This window comes from Lithobates pipiens, unplaced genomic scaffold (genome assembly GCF_037356315.1).
Source record: "Lithobates pipiens isolate NorthernLeopardFrog02 unplaced genomic scaffold, aLitPip1_a1.2 Scaffold_23, whole genome shotgun sequence".
Lineage (NCBI taxonomy): Eukaryota > Metazoa > Chordata > Amphibia > Anura > Ranidae > Lithobates > Lithobates pipiens.
The window spans coordinates 132,824,858-132,843,446 of NW_027507785.1; the positions used below are offsets into that span (position 1 = coordinate 132,824,858).

The 18,589-nt window shown below is 44.3% G+C and overlaps 1 protein-coding gene across 4 annotated transcripts in view; it reads right to left on the reverse strand.

The window, feature by feature from the left end:
* The window catches only part of MICALL1 (MICAL like 1), a 198,907-nt gene that overhangs the window by 142,348 nt on the left and 37,970 nt on the right, over positions 1-18,589 (reverse strand). For all 4 annotated transcript variants that reach the window (XR_013262343.1, XR_013262342.1, XM_077452390.1 and 1 more), the window contains exon 2: positions 7,368-7,416. Coding sequence is in view for 2 of the 4 variants with exons in the window: in XM_077452390.1 (XP_077308516.1) it covers positions 7,368-7,416 (49 nt within the window). In the remaining 2 variants the exon portion in view is untranslated. The remainder of the gene's footprint in view (positions 1-7,367; positions 7,417-18,589) is intronic.

An 18,589-nucleotide genomic window follows, 5' to 3' on the forward strand; every position in this document is an offset into this window, starting at 1 on the left:
CTTTTTTTAATCACAACAGAAATGACCCAAATTACACTGATCAAAAGTTTACATACCCCAGTTCTTAATACTGAGTACTGCCCCCTTTAACATCAATGACAGCTTGAAGTCTTTTGTGGTATTTGTGTATGAGGATTTTTATCTTCTCAGATGGTAAAGATGCCCATTCCTCCTGGCAAAAAGCCTCCAGTTCCTGTAAATTCTTGGGTTGTCTTGCATGAACTGCACATTTGAGCTCTCCCCAGAGTGGCTCAATGAAATTGAGGTCAGGAGACTGAGATGGCCACTCCAGAACCTTCACTTTATTCTGCTGTAGCCAATGACAGGTCAATTTGGCCTTGTGTTCTAGATCATTATCATGGTCAAATGTCTAAGTACATCCCATGCGCAGCTTCCTGGCTGATGAAAGCAAAATGTTCCTCCAGTATTTTTTGATAACATACTGCATTCATCTTGCCATTATTTTTACCAAATTTCCTGTGCCTTTGTAGTAGAGCTGCACGATTCTGGCTAAAATGAGAATCACAATCTTTTTGCTTAGAAGATTGATCAAGATTCTCTCACGATCCTCGTGGCGTAACATCATCTTTCACATGAAAACAAAAAAAAATTGGGCTAACGTTACTGTTTTGTTTTTATTTTTATTTATTGAAGTGTATTTTGCCCCAAAAATTTGTGTTTGAAAGACCGCTGGGCAAATACAGTATGACATAAAATATTGCAGCAATTGGCATTTTATTCCCTAGGGTCTCTGTTAAAATTGATATAATGTATGGGGGTTCCAAGTAATTTTCTAGCAAAAAAATATTGATTTTTTAACTTAAACAAGTGTCAGGAAAAAGATTTAGACTTTAAAGCGGTTCTTCACCCTAAAGGGGAAGTTCCGCTAGTATTATCCCTCCCCCCCTCCGGTGCCACAATCGGCACCTTTCGGGGGGGAGGGGGGTGCAGTTACCTGGATAATACAGGTAACTGCACCCACTTCCGGCCAGACCGCCGCATGGCTCCGCCCCCCCCCCCCCCCGTTGTGTTCTGGGAAACACACAGTTCCCAGAGACACAGCGGGGAACCAGCGCAGCGCGACTCGCGCATGCGCAGTAGGGAACCGGGCAGTGAAGCCCTCTTGCTTCACTTCCCGATTCCCTGACAGAGGATGGCGGCGGTGGCTGCAGCGAGACGAGCGATCGCTCGTCATCTGCCGCCGACATCGCTGGAACCTGGGACAGGTAAGTGTGATATTATTAAAAGTCAGCAGCTGCAATATTAGTAGCTGCTGGCTTTTAATATTTTTTTTTTTTGTGCAGCTCCTCTTTAAGTGATTAAACTTCCTGTATTTACACCTCGTTTAAAAACTTGGCAGACTGCCCAGATATTTTTTTTTTTTTTTACACAGAAGTTTATCCCTTTGATCTAAGAAGGAAGACTTAGTTACAATGTTTCAACTTGGCAGACTGCCTGGATGTTTTCTTTTGACAGCTGAGTGAGCAGAGAAATCTCTCCATTTGTTATATGAAAGAATAAGCAAACTCTGCAATATAGATCGTCAGAAGAGTTGAATCGAGATCATGTTTTTTTTATTTTTTTTTAACGATTAATTGTGCAGCTCTACTTTGTAGCTCACAAATCCCCAAAACATCAGCGATCCACCTCCATGTTTCCCAATAGGAATGGTGTACCTTTCATCACAGGCCTTGCTGACTCCTCTCCAATTGTAATGCTTATGGTTGTGGACAAAAAGCTAAATTTTGATCTTATCACTCCAAATTACTTTGTGCCAGAAGGTCTGAGGCTTGTCTTTGTGCTGTTTGGCGTATTATAAGCGGGATACTTTGTGGTAATTGCGTAGTAATGGCTTTCTTCTGGCGACTCGACCATGCGGCCCATGTTTCTTCAAGTGCCTCTTTATTGTGCATCTTGAAACAGCCACACCACATTTTCAGAGAGTCCTGTATTTTACCTGAAGTTATTTGGGTGTTTTTCTTTGCATCCCGAACAAATTTTCCTGGCAGTTGTGGCTGAAATTTTTGTTGGTCTACTTGACCATGGTTTGGTTTCAACAGAACCCCTCATTTTCCACTTCTTAATTTGCGTTTGAACACTGCCAATTGGCATTCTAAATTTCTTGGATATCTTTTTATGTCCCTTTCTTGTTTTATACAGTTCAACTACCTTTTCCCACAGATCCTTTGACAATTCTTTTGCTTTACCCATGCCTGTCAGGAGTCCGGAAACCACAAAGATAAATCATTTCAGAACTTTTTCCACTTAAAATAAAAAAATTAAATAAATGTGGTTGCACAAGTGTGCACACCCTCTTATAACTGGGCATGTAGTGGTGTTCAGAATTAAGCAATCACATTCAGACTCATGTTAAATAGGAGTCCGTACACACCGGCTATTACTTAAAGTGCCTCTGATTAACCCCAAATAAAGTTCAGTTGTTCTAGTAGGTCTTTCCTGACATTTTCTTAGTCGCATGCTACAGCAAAAGCCATGATCCACAGAGAGCTTCCAAAGCATCAGAGGGATCTCATTGTTAAAAGGTATCAGCCAGAAGGGTACAAAAGAATTTCCAAGGCATTAGATATACAATGGAACACAATGAAGACAGTAATCAAGTGGAGAAAATATGGCACAACAGTGACATTACCAAGAACTGGATGTTCCTCCAAAATTGATGAAAAGATGAGAAGAAAACTGGTCAGGGAGGCTGCCAAGAGGCCTACAGCAACATTAAAGGAGCTGCATGAATATCTGGCAAGTACTGGCTGTGTGGTACATGTGACAAAAATCTCCCATATTCTTCATATGTCTGGGCTATGGGGTACAGTGGAAAGAAGTTTGTCTTCTTATGAAGAATAACGTCCAAGCCTGGCTAAATTTTGCAAAAACACATCTGAAGTCTCCCAAAAGCATGTGGGAAAACATGTTATGGTCTAATGAAACTAAGGTTGAACTTTTTGGCCATAATTCCAAAAAGATATGTTTGGCTCAAAAACAATACATCACCAAAAGAACACCATACACACAGGGAAACATGGTGGGGGCCACATCATGCTTTGGGGCTGTTTTTTTTTTTTCAGCTGGAACAGTGGCCTTAGTCAAGATAGAGGGAATTATGAATACCAAGAATTATGAATACAGGTCTAAATACCAGTCAATATTGGCACAAAATCTTCAGGCTTCTGCTAGAAAGCTGAACATGAAGAGGAACTTCATCTTTTTAGTATGACACGATCCAAAGTACACATCCAAATCAAAAAAGGAAAGGCTTCACCAGAAGATTAAAGTTTTGGAATGGCCGAGCCAGAGCCCAGACCTGAATCAGATTGTGGGGTGATCTGAAAATGGCTGTGCACAGGAGATGCCCTCACAATCTGATAGATTTGGAGTGTTTTTTGCAAAGAAGTGTTGGCAAATATTGCAAGTCAAAATGAGCCATGCTGATAAGACACATACCCAAAAAGACTGAATGCTGTAATAAAATCAAAAAGGAGTTTCAACAAAAGTATTAGTTTAAGGGTGTGCACACTTCTGCAACCATATTATTTATTTATTTATTTTTACTTCCCTCCACCTAAAAGATTTCAGCTTGTTCAACTGAGTTGTATAGTTTATAGGTCACATTAAGCCTTCGTTCACACTGTAGCAATGCGGGAACCAGCACGATTCCAGCGCTGGTTCCCGCAATGCATCTGTTCCGCAGGCAGCTCACACTGCATTCTGCAAACCGCTGCGGGTATCAATAAAATGTTAAGGACACCCCCGATTGCAGTGCGAACTGTGGATTCACACAGGAATCAGAACACATGGATGAGAACACCCATGTGATACGATTCCAGTGTGGGAAAAAACAAAATACCATGCGCCTTTTTTCTGCGAATCCAATGCCAGTTCAGCCAAAGAACTGTCCTCTCCAACAGTTGCAGAATACTAAGAGGAGGTACTACAATCACGAATCTTCATACATTTAGCAAGACATTTTCTTTCTAAATACTATTCATCACTAGTGGGATTAAAAACCCATATGAAAACATACCGGTTTTGTGCACTAATATTACCATTCATATCCTGTGTAACTGTCTGAAAGCTTGAACTCATGCCCTAATATAATATTATGACAAACATAATGCAAGGGCTAGACAACTCTGTATGGCCATAAAGACTACCTTTGCTGTAAATGGAGCTTTAAAAACAATAATTATATTGGAAGTTTCCAACAGAATTAGAGCTGTCATTAAGCAGAATTGTTTTGCTTTCACACAAGTCTGTCTTTCAAAATCTAGCAAATAACCACAATCTGCCTGTGTCAGAAATCTTTGCCCGACGTATCTAATAAGCTATCTTGTGACCCGATTATTCGGCCTGGTTAACTTGCCAGAAGTTCCCAGTTTAACCAGCTTTATATTGTTCTAACTATACACAGAGTGAAGGATATGGTATCAGTTTAAATTGAAAATAAGGAGAAGTATGACCAAAGTTCTTTGTAAAGTGCACTTAAAAGAGAAGTATGGGATTTTTATTTTTTATTTTAGAATCATATTTACCTAGATGCTACATCTGTCTCCCGCCAGCTCTAAGCCTGAGAACCGAACGATTAAACACCACCGATTGTTCAGTTCTCAGAGCTCCCTGAGCAGTGAGTTGGTGACTATCAGTCACCAGCTCTGACAGACAGTGGTGCACCCAGATTCCGATAAGCCCCCTGCCCACAGACCCCCGGCCAGGGTTGTCGGGAAGAGGCCCTTGTCCCCAACAATATGGGGCAAGGTGCTTTGGAGTGGGGGGCTTAAAGCACCCACCCCCCCCCATGTTGAGGGAAAGTGGCCTGATATAGTTCAGGAGGGGGGCGCTCGCTCAAAAAATTGATGCCTGTGTCCATCAGTCAATAGGGTTAGCGGGCTGGGGCTTTAACAGACAGGTGGAACTCAGAGGAAAGCGGAAGTTCAGGTTGGTAAACACCCCACCCCCCTCACATTATTGTTCCATTTTTGTTCATTGATGAAAAAATGCAGCTGCCAAAAACGATGAGGAAAATTGTTTCATCTACGAAAAACACTGGTAGAAACCAAAAAACAAAACAAAAGCAGAGGTTTTAACTAGGGATGCACCGAATGGGTTTTTTGGTGCCGAAACCGATACCGAAAATGACAAATACACTAGGCCGAAAACCGAAACCGATACCGAAACAGCACCGATACCGAAAATGACTGTTTTTAAAAAATATTTTTATACAGGAGGTGGTCAGAGACTGGGGACACGGTACAGGAGGTGGTCAGAGACTGGGGACACGGTACAGGAGGTGGTCAGAGACTGGGGACACGGTACAGGAGGTGGTCAGAGACTGGGGACACGGTACAGGAGGTGGTCAGAGACTGGGGACACGGTACAGGAGGTGGTCAGAGACTGGGGACACGGTACAGGAGGCATCCCCCATTGCAGCCAGTGTGCCCCATTGCAGCCAGTGTGCCCCATTGCAGCCAATTGCAGCCAGTGTGCCCCCCCCCCCATGTTGAGGGAAAGTGGCCTGATATAGTTCAGGAGGGGGGCGCTCGCTCATCCCCTCCCTTTCCTGACCTGACGGGCTGCATGCTCAGATGGATTTTGGGGGGACCCAACGCCATTTTAAAAAAAAAGTTAGTGTGGGGGGGGGGGGGGGATGGGTACTCTCCGAATTCATACTAGACCCAAAGCGCTTGGTGTGGACCTGGGGGGGCACTCCATTTTTTTCTGGGGGGTTTTTGCCGGCAATTTTTTTTACATTCAGCTGTCAGCGGGGGGCTCTCATCGGTTGTTAAGGATGCGTCGGCCAGTTTCCCGGCCCCCTCCTTCGCTACCAGCTACATACAGTGTGTTTAGTGAGGGGAAAAAAGGGGTTTAAAAACGGATGTCAGCGGATAAGATGTAAGTGGACCATCCGTTTTTTTTTGTTTGTTTGTTTGTTTTTTACAGATGTAAAAACAGGGTTTCTAGCGGAGATGATGATCATCCGCTAACGTCCGCTATCCCATAGAGATACATCTATGTCCATTTTTCTTCCATCAATGGATGAAAAACAGATACACGGAATGGCTGCACAAAAGGTGCCCAACTGTACATGCAGGAATTCAGAGAACCTCTCACACAGGCAGTGCAAGAGGTGACAGCGGCTCCCAAGCTGTCAAGTAACAATACGGGTCAGCCGGAGGATCTGATATGAATATTACATATTGGGAAGATCCTTGAGTTCTGCTTTAAAACCAGTGGTATAACCGACAGGTGGTATACCAGTGGTATAATAGGTACAGTAATACTGTACCTATTATAAAGTTTGGGGATACTGGCTCTGCGGGACCAAGTGCATAAACCGGTAAACGGTGAAACCAAAAATACTTTTATTTACAATTAGATCAAAAATAAGGCTTTTCTTCAGCATACAAAACGTAAATTAAAGTCCGCTTATCTTCAGGACAAATAATAAGAAAAGAAAGCACCCACAGTTCTGTAGTCGGGTCTTCACCCCAAAGTTTTCAGAGTCCTTACAAAGATCTTTTGCAGCCTCCAAAAACAGCAAAACCGCAAGACAGCGACACAGCCAGACAGCTCCTCAGACAGGTGTTAATCTCCTTCTCCTCCTCACCACCATCTCTCTACTACTTACTGTCTTATGGGCCGTCTTCTTGGAGGCCTTTAACCCCGTGTGCCGAATCCCTGTAGTCAGGGAGGGAGTCTCTTTCCCACCCAAATGTCACTTCAGAGCCCCCCAAATTCCGGGTCCCAACTATCTCTCTTAATATAGAGAGGACCGCGAGTCAGTCCTCTCCTAAAAACTATCCCTGGAATTTGTCACCCATTTTTGGGTGACCCCCTGGGGCCTACCAGGATTCCCTTAAAGGGACCATAACCCGAATATAGGTGCTACACAGCACCCGTCCAGGACCTAACCTTGACGTCCTGTACACTATACATAAAAATGAACAGCTATCAAACAACAAATTCCAGGTAATAAAAAAATAAAATATCTTTTAAAATGCTTGCAAAAAATGAAAATATAAATCTCAAAAAAGCTGATAAATTGACCTAAACAGTGGATCTGAAAATCATCTGAAAAAAGGTAAAAGTTCCAAAGTCTTTAACAATCAAAAGGAAATAACGTTAATAACTATGGTTTCTATGTAGCACAAGACAGCAGTTTCACAAATCATGCACAATAAAACTACATTTAAAAAAGACCAGAATTTTAACTTTGAAATAAAATACACAAAAATATGACGCTGCAAGTGGATAGAAAAACCTTCACAAATATACAGTTCATAAATGATCTGGCAGAAAACAGCAACTATGTCCGTTCATTCGAAAAAACATTCCACATTGAGCTTATAACTTACCAGCCGGTTGTTCTCGAACACATTTTCTTTTGAGAGGGCACCAAAGTCTCTAGAGAGAAATAGGAAGAGGTATGTGAGTGTCAGAAGGAGGAGGGTGAAAGCGAGGATTGTTTCCCCATCAGCTGAAGCAGAACACGGATCCATTACAATGAACAATTTCAGTTTTCTTTCAAACATACATGAAGAAACAGACAGGTGGAAATGACAGCAACTATGTGCTGCCTAGAATACTGGATTTTAAAGAACAAATTATATACCATATTACAAATAGCATAATATAGCATGGTTCTCCTAATTTAATTTTTTTTATAATAAAGCTAAAGGCATTTTATTTTACCTTACTGCATTTCTTGAATTGCGGTAAAAAAACGGTTCTATTTCTCTTTAAATTCAAATATAGTTTTAGTCAAAGACTTCTAACTAAAATTGCATTTTGGTTTTAGTCGTATTTTAGTCATCTAAAATTGTTTTAGTTTTAGTCGTATTTTAGTAGACTAAAATCTGCCGTACATTTTAGTTGACTAAAATCTGATAGATTGATTTAAATTGTAATGAATTATTTAAGCATTTCTCCAGGATTTTTAAAACGTATATACTCCTGCAGAGGGTTCCACTGATAGTGGGATCGTTACCGATACTAAGCATTTGCATGAGTATCAGTATTTGTGGAAATGCTCCAATACTAGTAACCGATACCTTCAGGCTCGGTGCTGTCAGCGGGATTCCCTGCCGATAGCTGAAATGTATACTCCTGCACTGACTTGGTCAGGTAGCCAGTTAAGGTTGTCACTTTTGCTGGGTGCCTTCCCAGTCTCCTTCTGCCCCTTCCCGCCAGCTGTCACTCCTGCTTGTTGTCTCCTCCTTCCCTCTGCCAGCTGTCACCACTGCCCCATATCACACACCCCCAATTACATACCTTTAATATGTCCACAGCCACCAATATATAGCCCAGCCACCATGCCCTATCTTCTACTACCCAAATGTAACACTCCAGAGGTCCCTTGTGGCCATCCAGCAATCTCCCAATGACCCTCCCATCCCGCCCCCCTCTCCTTCCTAGCAAATCGCAGCCTTTTACGTCCCAACCATCTCAGCCCTCCCACCCCACAACCCCTATTCCACCCACTTTCAACTACCCTGCCCTCACTTACCCCCTTACTCATCTCCCTCCCACCACCCTGCCATCACCACAGCCTCATCCAACTCCCCCCAACCTACTCTTCCTAGGGCAATAGGTATTGTTAATTAGTATCGAAAAGCACTTTTTAAAAAAAAAAATAGTATTGGTACTCATACTCAGTATTAAAAAATAAAAAATAAAAAAAAAAACCTGTAAACTCTATTGGCTGTAATGCCATTGCACATATTACTCATATTTATTACAAACGTTAAAATTAATAAGAAAAGCCTTTTTCTTCGTATTTTTTTTTTCCTTTCAGCAGCTTAGTAGATGCCCCCTACTTATTTTTATGTATGTACCGTTACCGTAAAGGGCACCAAACAGATACTGTTAATGAGTGTAATGTGTGAAACTATACAGGAAAGGGAAAAAATTGATGCCTGTGTCCATCAGTCAATAGGGTTAGCGGGCTGGGGCTTTAACAGACAGGTGGAACTCAGAGGAAAGCGGAAGTTCAGGTTGGTAAACGCCCCACCCCCCTCACATTATTGTTCCATTTTTGTTCATTGATGAAAAAATGCAGCTGCCAAAAACGATGAGGAAAATTGTTTCATCTACGAAAAACACTGGTAGAAACCAAAAAACAAAACAAAAGCAGAGGTTTTAACTAGGGATGCACCGAATGGGTTTTTTGGTGCCGAAACCGATACCGAAAATGACAAATACACTAGGCCGAAAACCGAAACCGATACCGAAACAGCACCGATACCGAAAATGACTGTTTTTAAAAAATATTTTTATACAGGAGGTGGTCAGAGACTGGGGACACGGTACAGGAGGTGGTCAGAGACTGGGGACACGGTACAGGAGGTGGTCAGAGACTGGGGACACGGTACAGGAGGTGGTCAGAGACTGGGGACACGGTACAGGAGGTGGTCAGAGACTGGGGACACGGTACAGGAGGCATCCCCCATTGCAGCCAGTGTGCCCCATTGCAGCCAGTGTGCCCCATTGCAGCCAGTGTGCCCCATTGCAGCCAATTGCAGCCAGTGTGCCCCATTGCAGCCAGTGTGCCCCATTGCAGCCAATTGCAGCCAGTGTGTCCCATTGCAGCCTGTGTGCCATTTTGCAGCCAGCCTGTGCACTGTGTGCAGGGAAGAGAGCCGCCTCCGCCGCCTGTTTGATCACAGCGCAGGGAACATCACAGCTTTCATTTCAATAGCTGTGTGTTTCCGGCCACGCGCCGTCACACGCAGCCCCTCCCCCTTGTCCGGGCACTTTGATAGACAGATCATCCGTCCAATCCTGCGGATGATCTGTCTATCTAAGTGCCCGGACAAGGGGGAGGGGCTGTGTGTGACGGCGCGCGGCCGGGAACACACAGCTATTGAAATGAAAGCTGTGATGTTCCCGGCGCTGTGATCAAACAGGCACCAGGGGCGGGGGGCGGAGCCACGCCCCATTTTCGGCCGTTTTTCTCTTTCGGCAAATTGCCGAAAAGGGCATTTTCGGCCGATATGTTTCGGCGGCCGAAATTTTGGTGCATCACTAGTTTTAACCCTTTCTCACTATTTAAAAACAAAAGAATGCACTATACCAAATGCACACAATGTGTAAACAGGCTCTATATTTTCTATAACTGGAAATCAGATGACAAATACTGTGCATATAAAAGCTTTTTTCTTGGGAGTCCATTGACCGACACAGGAATTCAGATACAGTTTGGCTATACTGACTCTTACAAAAGTTTTGGACACTGGCAAACAGGCAGTACCAAGGGCAGAGCAAAAAACACATGATGCTACGGCTGAAACGAATCGATTATGAAATTAAATCGATTACTATTTTCATAATCGATTAATCAGGCAGTAACATAATGGTGTTAAAATAAAAACTAAAATGAGCCCTTTATAGCACAAAAAAAAAAAAAAAAAAAGTACAAAAAATGAACCCCTTACAGTAGTGATGATCTGCTTTTTTTGTACAATAAAGGGCTAATTTTCAATTTTTTAACCCCATTATGTTACTAAACGTCTTAGACCTGGTTCACATCTATATGTGTTTTGCAGAAACGCACTACAATTCATTTTCATGATTTCCTATGGGACACGTTCACGCAAAACGGTGCTTTTGTGGTTCAATATACTTCAATAGAGAAGCTGCAGAGAAGCATGTAAGGCGTTTTTGCAGCAATTTGTGTTTTTTATTCTGCCTAACAAGTTGGCCAAAAAAATGCAAAAACGCAAATCGCAGCAAAATCACGCATGCAAAAATCTAAAACGTACAGCAAAAATCACAACAGAAACAGATCAAAAGCAAACTGCATAGATGCGTACCGAGCCTTATGCTGGCCACACGGATCAATTTTCAGATGAGAATATTCAGACGAAAAATCTTTGTACAGTCGCTGAATGAAAGAATGTTTGACATTTTCACTTGTTTTTAACATTCTGTTTTTAAAATGAATGTAATTTCTGAATGAAAACCACATACACTGTCTGAAAAATCCTGACCAAGAAGTTTTCCATTTCCAAATTTTCCCATCACTGTGGTTGAAAATGAACGTCGATTTGACCCCACTAACGATTAGAAAATAGAAGGAACGTTCTTAAAATGACATGTTTTTTGAAGGAAGACTTTGTTTTTAATTTTAAAAGAAAATGATCTCTGAGTCTGATATTTACCAGATTCAGCCTCTAATAGTATATGCAGTATATCTCTTCTGTTATTCTCAGAGAGGATTAGATATTTTGCTCCCTAACCATATAGTTGGTTATTTATATTTACCACTGCATAGAGATATTTAAGGATAAATTGCCTTTTTTTTTAACTTGACATAGTAACTAAATTATACACCATACTTTTTTTTTAAGGTTATTAACCGATTAATCCAGGGCTCGACAAATCCCAGGCGCCAGGTCGCCGTTGAGACTAGAAATTGTGCCCTGGCGCCTGGGTTTTTGTCACTGACAGGTGCCTCTGTTGCTCTGTGTCTGGTGCCTCCAGACACAGAGCACTGTCTGGTAGTTGGGATGGAGCAGGAAGAGAACGGCTCAGCAGTCGTTGACATCCTCCTCCCTTCTCCACACACTGTTGGCAGAGCAGCGCCGCAGTGTGTGAAACTGTATGTAGAGAGGAGCTGTCAAAATTGAGGCTGAATGTCGGGGTGGGCTTTTCAACATCAGCCAATGGGATGAGATCTGGGCAGGCCGATACGTGTATGTGGCCCTCCCCTTTCTTAAGCAGCCCAATCATTGGCTGGATAGCTGCCGGTCCCGCCCACCCCGGGTCCCACCCACCTCTGACATCACGCTGAATGTGTCAGCTCATCTCTCTCCATACAGTTTCACACAGTGCAGCACTGCAGGGAGCATTCAGTTTCACAGTTACACTATCGGCTGTGAAACCTGCCAGTGCCATCCAGTGCCACCTGCCAATGCCAGTTAGTGCCACCTGCCAGTGCCAACCAGTGCAATCCAGTGTCACTTGCCAGTGCCAGTTAGTGCCGCCTGCCATTGCCAACCAGTGCCACCTGCCAGTGCCAACCAGTGCAATCCAGTGCCACTTGCCAATCAGTGCCAACCTGTGCCAGTGCCACCCATTGTCACCTGCCAATGCCAGTTAGTGCCACCTGCCAATGCCACCTGCCAGTGCCCCCTGCTAGTTAGTGCTACCTGCCAGTGCCACCTGCCAGTGCAATCCAGTGCCACCTGCCAATGCCATGTCAGTGCCCCCTGCCATCCAGTGCCACCTGCCAGTGCAATCCAGTGCCACCTGCCAATGCCAGTTAGTGCCACCTGCCAATGCCATCTGCCAGTGCCAACCTGTGCAATCCAGTGCCACTTGCCAATCAGTGCCACCTGCCAGTGCCAGTTAGTGCCATCTGCCAGTGCCAGTTAGTGCCACTTACCAGTGCCAGTTAGTGCCACTTGCCAATCTGTGCCACCCATTGCCACCTGCCAGTGCAATCCAGTGGCATCTGCCAATGCCAGTTAGTGCCACCTGCCAGTTAGTGCTACCTGCCAGTGCCAAGCAGTGCTACCTGCCAGTGCAAACCAGTGCCACCTGCCAATGCCAGTCAGAGCCACCTGCCAATGCCATCTGTCAGTGCCATGTGCCATCCAGTGCCACCTTCCAGTGCCACCTGCCAATGCCAGTTATTGCAACCTGCCAATGCCAGTTATTGCCACCTACCAGTTAGTGCCACCTGCCAGTGCCAAGCAGTGCAAATCCAGTGCCACCAGCCAATGGCAGTTAATGCAACTTGCCAGTTAGTGCCATCCAGTGCCACCTGCCAGTGCCAGTTAGTGCCATCTACCAATGCCAATCCAGTGCCACTTGCCAATCTGTGCCACCCATTTCCACCTGCCAGTGCCAGTTAGTGCCACCTGCCAGCGCTGTCTAGTGCCACCTGCCAGTGCAGTCCAGTGCCACCTGCCAGTGCAGTCCAGTGCCACCTGCCAGTGCAATCCAGTGCCACCTGCCAGTTAGTGCAGTCCAGTGCCAATACCAGTCAGTGCCACCTGCCAATGCTGCCCATCAGTGCCACCTGCCAGTTCCCATTAGTGCCACCTCAGTGCTGCCTATTGGTGTCCATCAGTGCTACCTGTCAGTGCCCATCAGTTCCAACCTCAATACCACATCAGTGTCCATTATTGCAGCCTATCAAAGCACATCAGTGAAGGAGAAAAAAAAACTTTTTTGCAAAATCTTATAACAAAAACTAAAGTTTTTTTTTTTTTTTTTTTTTAAATATTGTCTCTCTCTTGGCATCAGGCATGAGCAATTCTTATTGTCCGATGAACCAGACATGCAGTTCTGGGCGATGGGCAGATGATTTAAATAACTGGCTCCTAACTTTTTCAGCTGGCTCCTAGATTCTAAGCAAATTTGTCAACCCCTGGATTAATCTATTAATCGAAACAATAATCGGCCAACTAATTGATCATGAAAATAATTATTAGTTGCAGCCCTACATGAGGCCCTCAATGAACCCCAAGAAAAAGATTTTAAGGTAAGTACAAAAGTCTTCTGCTCTTTATTGCCCATTGAGGGACACCTGAATACAGATTGGGAGTTGGGACATCCAGAAGCAGTCCAGCTGAGGGGTGGGCAATAGTCACTGGCAGGCAATCAAGCAAGGGGGGTAGAAACTGCCTGCAAGCCAGGGCTACCTGAAGAGCCAACAGCAGAATCCAAACCAGATGTGGTGAAGTCCCCTGCAAGACGGGGGAACTTCCAATAACTATAGGGAGGTCACAGAGGGTCAATTTGATGCTCAAAAGCAGGATTACCGCCAAAGGAAAATGCATGCAGGAAGACTGAGCCTGAACCAGCAAGAGACTGAGAAACAACAGAACAATTGATCAAGGGAGAAAAGGCAACAGAGCTCAACATAAAAAAAAAAAAAAAGCACTGTGGCAAGCAGCTAGGAGAACAGCTCTACAGAAGAAACTCTAAATGAGAAATTCAAGCATAAGCAAGATTATCATGGCGGAACAACTCAAAAGGTGTTAGAGGGTTGCTAGTGACCCCTGAGACCGACAGAGAGCTCAAGGGCATAATCCAAAAAAAGTCAGCAGACTGAAAAATACATCCCTCCAAAAGCAGGCAGGGAGGAAGTATACCACCACCCTAGATTGGTGACAAGGACGCCAGAAGAAGAAAAAAAAGGGGGGGGTGAACAAAAAAACAAAAACCTCCACATACTGTAGCTCCCGGACGTATATCTGTGGTCTGCCTAACCTTGGGCACAGAGGATGGACTCAGGAACCTTCTTCAGGAGTCTAACAATCCCAAAAGAAGAATCTATACCCAGACAATCAGTGCCATGAAGACTTCCAGAAGTACCCTATGCTGAATAAGAGTTGACTGTGGGATGGACCCTGCTTGTGTTGCCTGCTGACTGTACAGATGCATATAGAGCCCTCTGAAGATGGTTTCTGCCTGCCATGCAGATAAGGAAGAGCACCCAGGTATGAAAACCTCTTCCTTCGGTATGGAGACTACTGGTGAAGGAGACCTAGACTGCACAGCATCATCTTTAGGAGAGACGGTGCTGCTGAGAGTAGTACTCTTAGCAATGTCCAGTGTAGAGATCAGGTCACTTGTCCTGTTTCCACTCCTTCTCGAAGAGAAGCAACAACTAGGTAATGTCTAATGATTCGGGAGACCGATTAAGACAGAGTCTCCTGAAGAGAAGGGAACCATCACTTCTACCCTCTCCCTGCTACTGCTCTCATCACCTCCTAATACTTACATAGTTAGTCGGCCTGAAAAAAGACAACTCCATCAAGTTCAACCACAAAATAAAAAAAAATTCCTATACACAATCCTTCACCCACAGTTGATTCAGAGGAAGGCAAAAAAAAAAAAAACAGAAAAGTATGATCCAATTTTCTCACAGCAGGGGGAAAAGAAATCCTCCCTGATCCCCTCTGAGAGGCAGTCAGATTTTGTATTCATCATATTATGTACATTTAGGAAAAAATTCAGGCCTTTTTTAACCACTTCCCGACCGCCGCACGACGATGTACGTCGACAGAATGTCACGGGCAGACATAAGGGCTTACATGTACGTCCTTGCCTGCCCGCGGGTCGGGGGCCCGATCGGGCCCCCGCCCGGTGCCTGCGGCGGTCGGTATTCGTTCGGGAGCGATCCCGGACGAGGGGACGGCCATTCATTCATGGCCACCCCCTCGCGATCGCTCCCGACGAATGAAAATGCTCCGTGACATCACTTCCTCTCCTGTAATGTAAACACAGGAGAGGAAGTGATGTATTCTCTCCTCCGTGTCGGTATTTTTCGTTCCGACACCGAGGAGAGAGGATCGGTGAGTTGCACCAACACGACACTACACAGTAGAACATGCCAGGCACACTCACACCCCCCGATCACCCCCCCAATTACCCCTGCCCCCCAGTCACAGTGACACCAATGTCATTTTTTTTTTTTTTTTTTGCATTGGTGTCATTTGTGAATGTAATAACTGTTAGGGCAGTTAGGGTTAGCCCCCTTTAGTTCTAATGTACCCCCCTAACCCCCCCAATAAAGGTTTAACCCCGTGATCACCCCCCGTCGCCAGTGTCACTAAGGCTGGGTTCACATTGCAGCGGTTTATGAGAACGAATGTGATTCGCACCGCACTGCAGTGCAAATCACATCCGATCTCTGTGCGATTCGAGTTCAGCCATACAGATACTATGGCTGAATTCGCATCGCACCCGCCGCAAATTCGCACGGGACCCTTTTTTTGGCCCGCAGCAGAATCGGATCGCATGGGTGTTCACACCATGCGATCCGAGTTTGCAGATCGCACTGCGATATGCGAACTGATCTGGGGGTGTCATTAACATTTCACTGACACTCCCAGCAGTTCGCATAGGGCAGTGTGAACTGCCGCCGGGAGGCATGCGATGCGGGAACCCGCCGCGCATTTGTGGCGTTCCCGCATCGCTCCAGTGTGAACCCAGCCTAATAAGCGATCGTTTTTCTGATCGCTGTATTAGTGTCACAGGTGACGCTAGTTAGGCAGGTAGGTATTTAGGTTCGCCGCAGCTTTTTATAGCGCCAGGGACCCCCATATACTACCGCATAAAGCCCCCTGATTGCCCCCTAGTTAACCCTTTCACCAGTGATCACCATATAACTGTTACAGGTGACGCTGGTTGGTTAGTTATTTTTTTATAGTTTCAGGGCACCCGCCATTTATTACCTAATAAAGGTTTAACCCCCTGATCACCCGGCGGGTGTCATTTGTGACTGTAATATAAACAGAAGAAAAAACAGCGCCAATCTAAGTGCAGTATTGTTGAATCAAAGACATTTAATTTGTGAAGTTATGCACTCACACTCTACCAGAAGGTTTCAGGCACATCATGTATCTAGAGGGCATCGCAGGGCTCTCGAGGAGAAGCGGTAACTCGTTCGGCTGTATCTCTCGTCCGGTGGCGCCGGTGGTTCCCAGCGTCGCACGGCTTGGTGTAACAGCGTCAGGGAGGTCCGTTCGTCCGTTCGTTGTTATGTTGAGGGGCGCACTGCGATGACGTTTCGTTGTGGTTTACGTTGCACGCGTTCGGAGCATGCGTGCTCCTTCATCAGGCATCTGGGTACTATGTTTGGAGTGGTTTAAATAGGGAAAGGGGGCAGTTCTAATTAGTCGTTTAGGTTCCACCTTATGGGGCGGAGCTGTTCCGACCAAAGCATGGTGTTGATTGCTCATGTGTTGCAGGCTGGTTGTATGTGATTATTGTGTGTGTGTCCATCAATGTATGTGGATACAAGTTGGATAGTGTGGACAAGATGTGGGAAAAAGTGATAAGAGTTGGAACTTTTTTATTTATTTAATTGTTTTAAAAATTGTTTTAAAAAATTATGAAAATACTTGTTAAAGGTAAAAAATAGAAGTGGATTTTGCAAGAATTAAAAGAAGGTTGTTAAAAATTGAAAAAATACATAGAAAATACATATAAAGAATATATATATATATATAAAAAAGAAAGGTTTTATATATAAAAAATATATATAAAAAATATATAAAGAATGAAGACCCCGCCGTCACCACCATTAGTCTCTCAGACACTTCTTGCATTTATTATCAACCAGATTCCCCCCCAATAAAACACACTTCTCTTAGGCCAAAATCCATCTTCAACCCCAGCCAGGCAAAAGGCCCTTACATACAAAGTTTCTACCAGGTTGTGTATGCAGATATCAAACGACTTTGTAAATTAAGGCCACCCCCCTCCCCCCTGCATCACCACAGGAACAACCTCACCCCACAAGAAGCCCGGGCTCTCCAAAGTCTAGCAAAAAATAACTCTATTGTCATCAAAACAGCAGACAAAGGAGGTGGCATAGTAATCCAGAATTCGGAAGACTATCTAAATGAGGCCAACAGACTACTCTCCGATAACAACACATACAAGCCCTTAAAAAGTGACCCGCTCCCCCTCTTCTCTATAGAAGCTGAAGCACTCATAAAACGAGCCCTTGGAGATAATATTATTACAAAAGCAGAAGCTTCCTTTCTATCCAAAACATATTATAACACTCCCTATTTCTATCACCTTCCCAAAATACATAAAAATTCAGAGAATCCCCCGGGGAGACCAATTGTTGCCGCAATGGAAAGTATAACCAGCCCCTTTTCTATCTACATTGACCATTTCCTGCAACCACTGGCACAGAATCTCCAAACTTACATACGAGATGGTACACACCTACTAGAGATCCTAAAAACCTACTCCTGGGAGCCCACCTACCAATGGGTGTCCTTAGATGTCAATTCCCTCTATACTTCAATTCCCCATGCTGTTGGCCTTCAGGCAGTAAAACACTTCTTAGCCCTAGACCCATCCCTAAAAACTGCACAAGCAGAGTTTATCTTAGATTCCACAAAGTTCTGCCTCACCCACAACTACTTCTCCTTCAATAAAAAATTCTACTTACAAACCCAAGGGACAGCTATGGGTGCCAATTTTGCACCTAGCTATGCAAACCTGACAATGGGCTTCTGGGAAACTCTTTACATTTGGAACAACAATCCATATACAGAGCATATTATATACATAGGTCGCTATATAGATGATATTATCATCATATGGGACAACACCGGACCACCCATAGACCACTTCGTCTCACACTGTAACGCTAATGATCTAGGCCTATCTTTCACTTTTGAATCCAGTCCAGATACCTTACCCTTTTTAGATCTTGAACTCTGTCATATCAATAAAACCATCTTCGCAAGAAACCACATAAAACCCACTGCAGGAAATTCATATTTACACTTCCAAAGTTGCCACCACCCAAGGTGGATCACCAATATCCCAAAGAGTCAATTTAATCGTTTAAAACGAAATTGTACTCACAACTCAGATTATATCGAGCAGGGCACTCTGTTTAAAAGAAAATTTGAAGACAAAGGCTATCCCCCCACCCTAGTAGATGAAGCCTTCACCAAATTCCTGGACACCCAGCCAGTAACACACCCGGTCACACCCCAACCACATGAAACCACACCGAACAAACCGACTGTCCATTCCCAAACTCACAGCACCAGATTCATTACTCAATATCACTCCCAACACAAAAAAATGG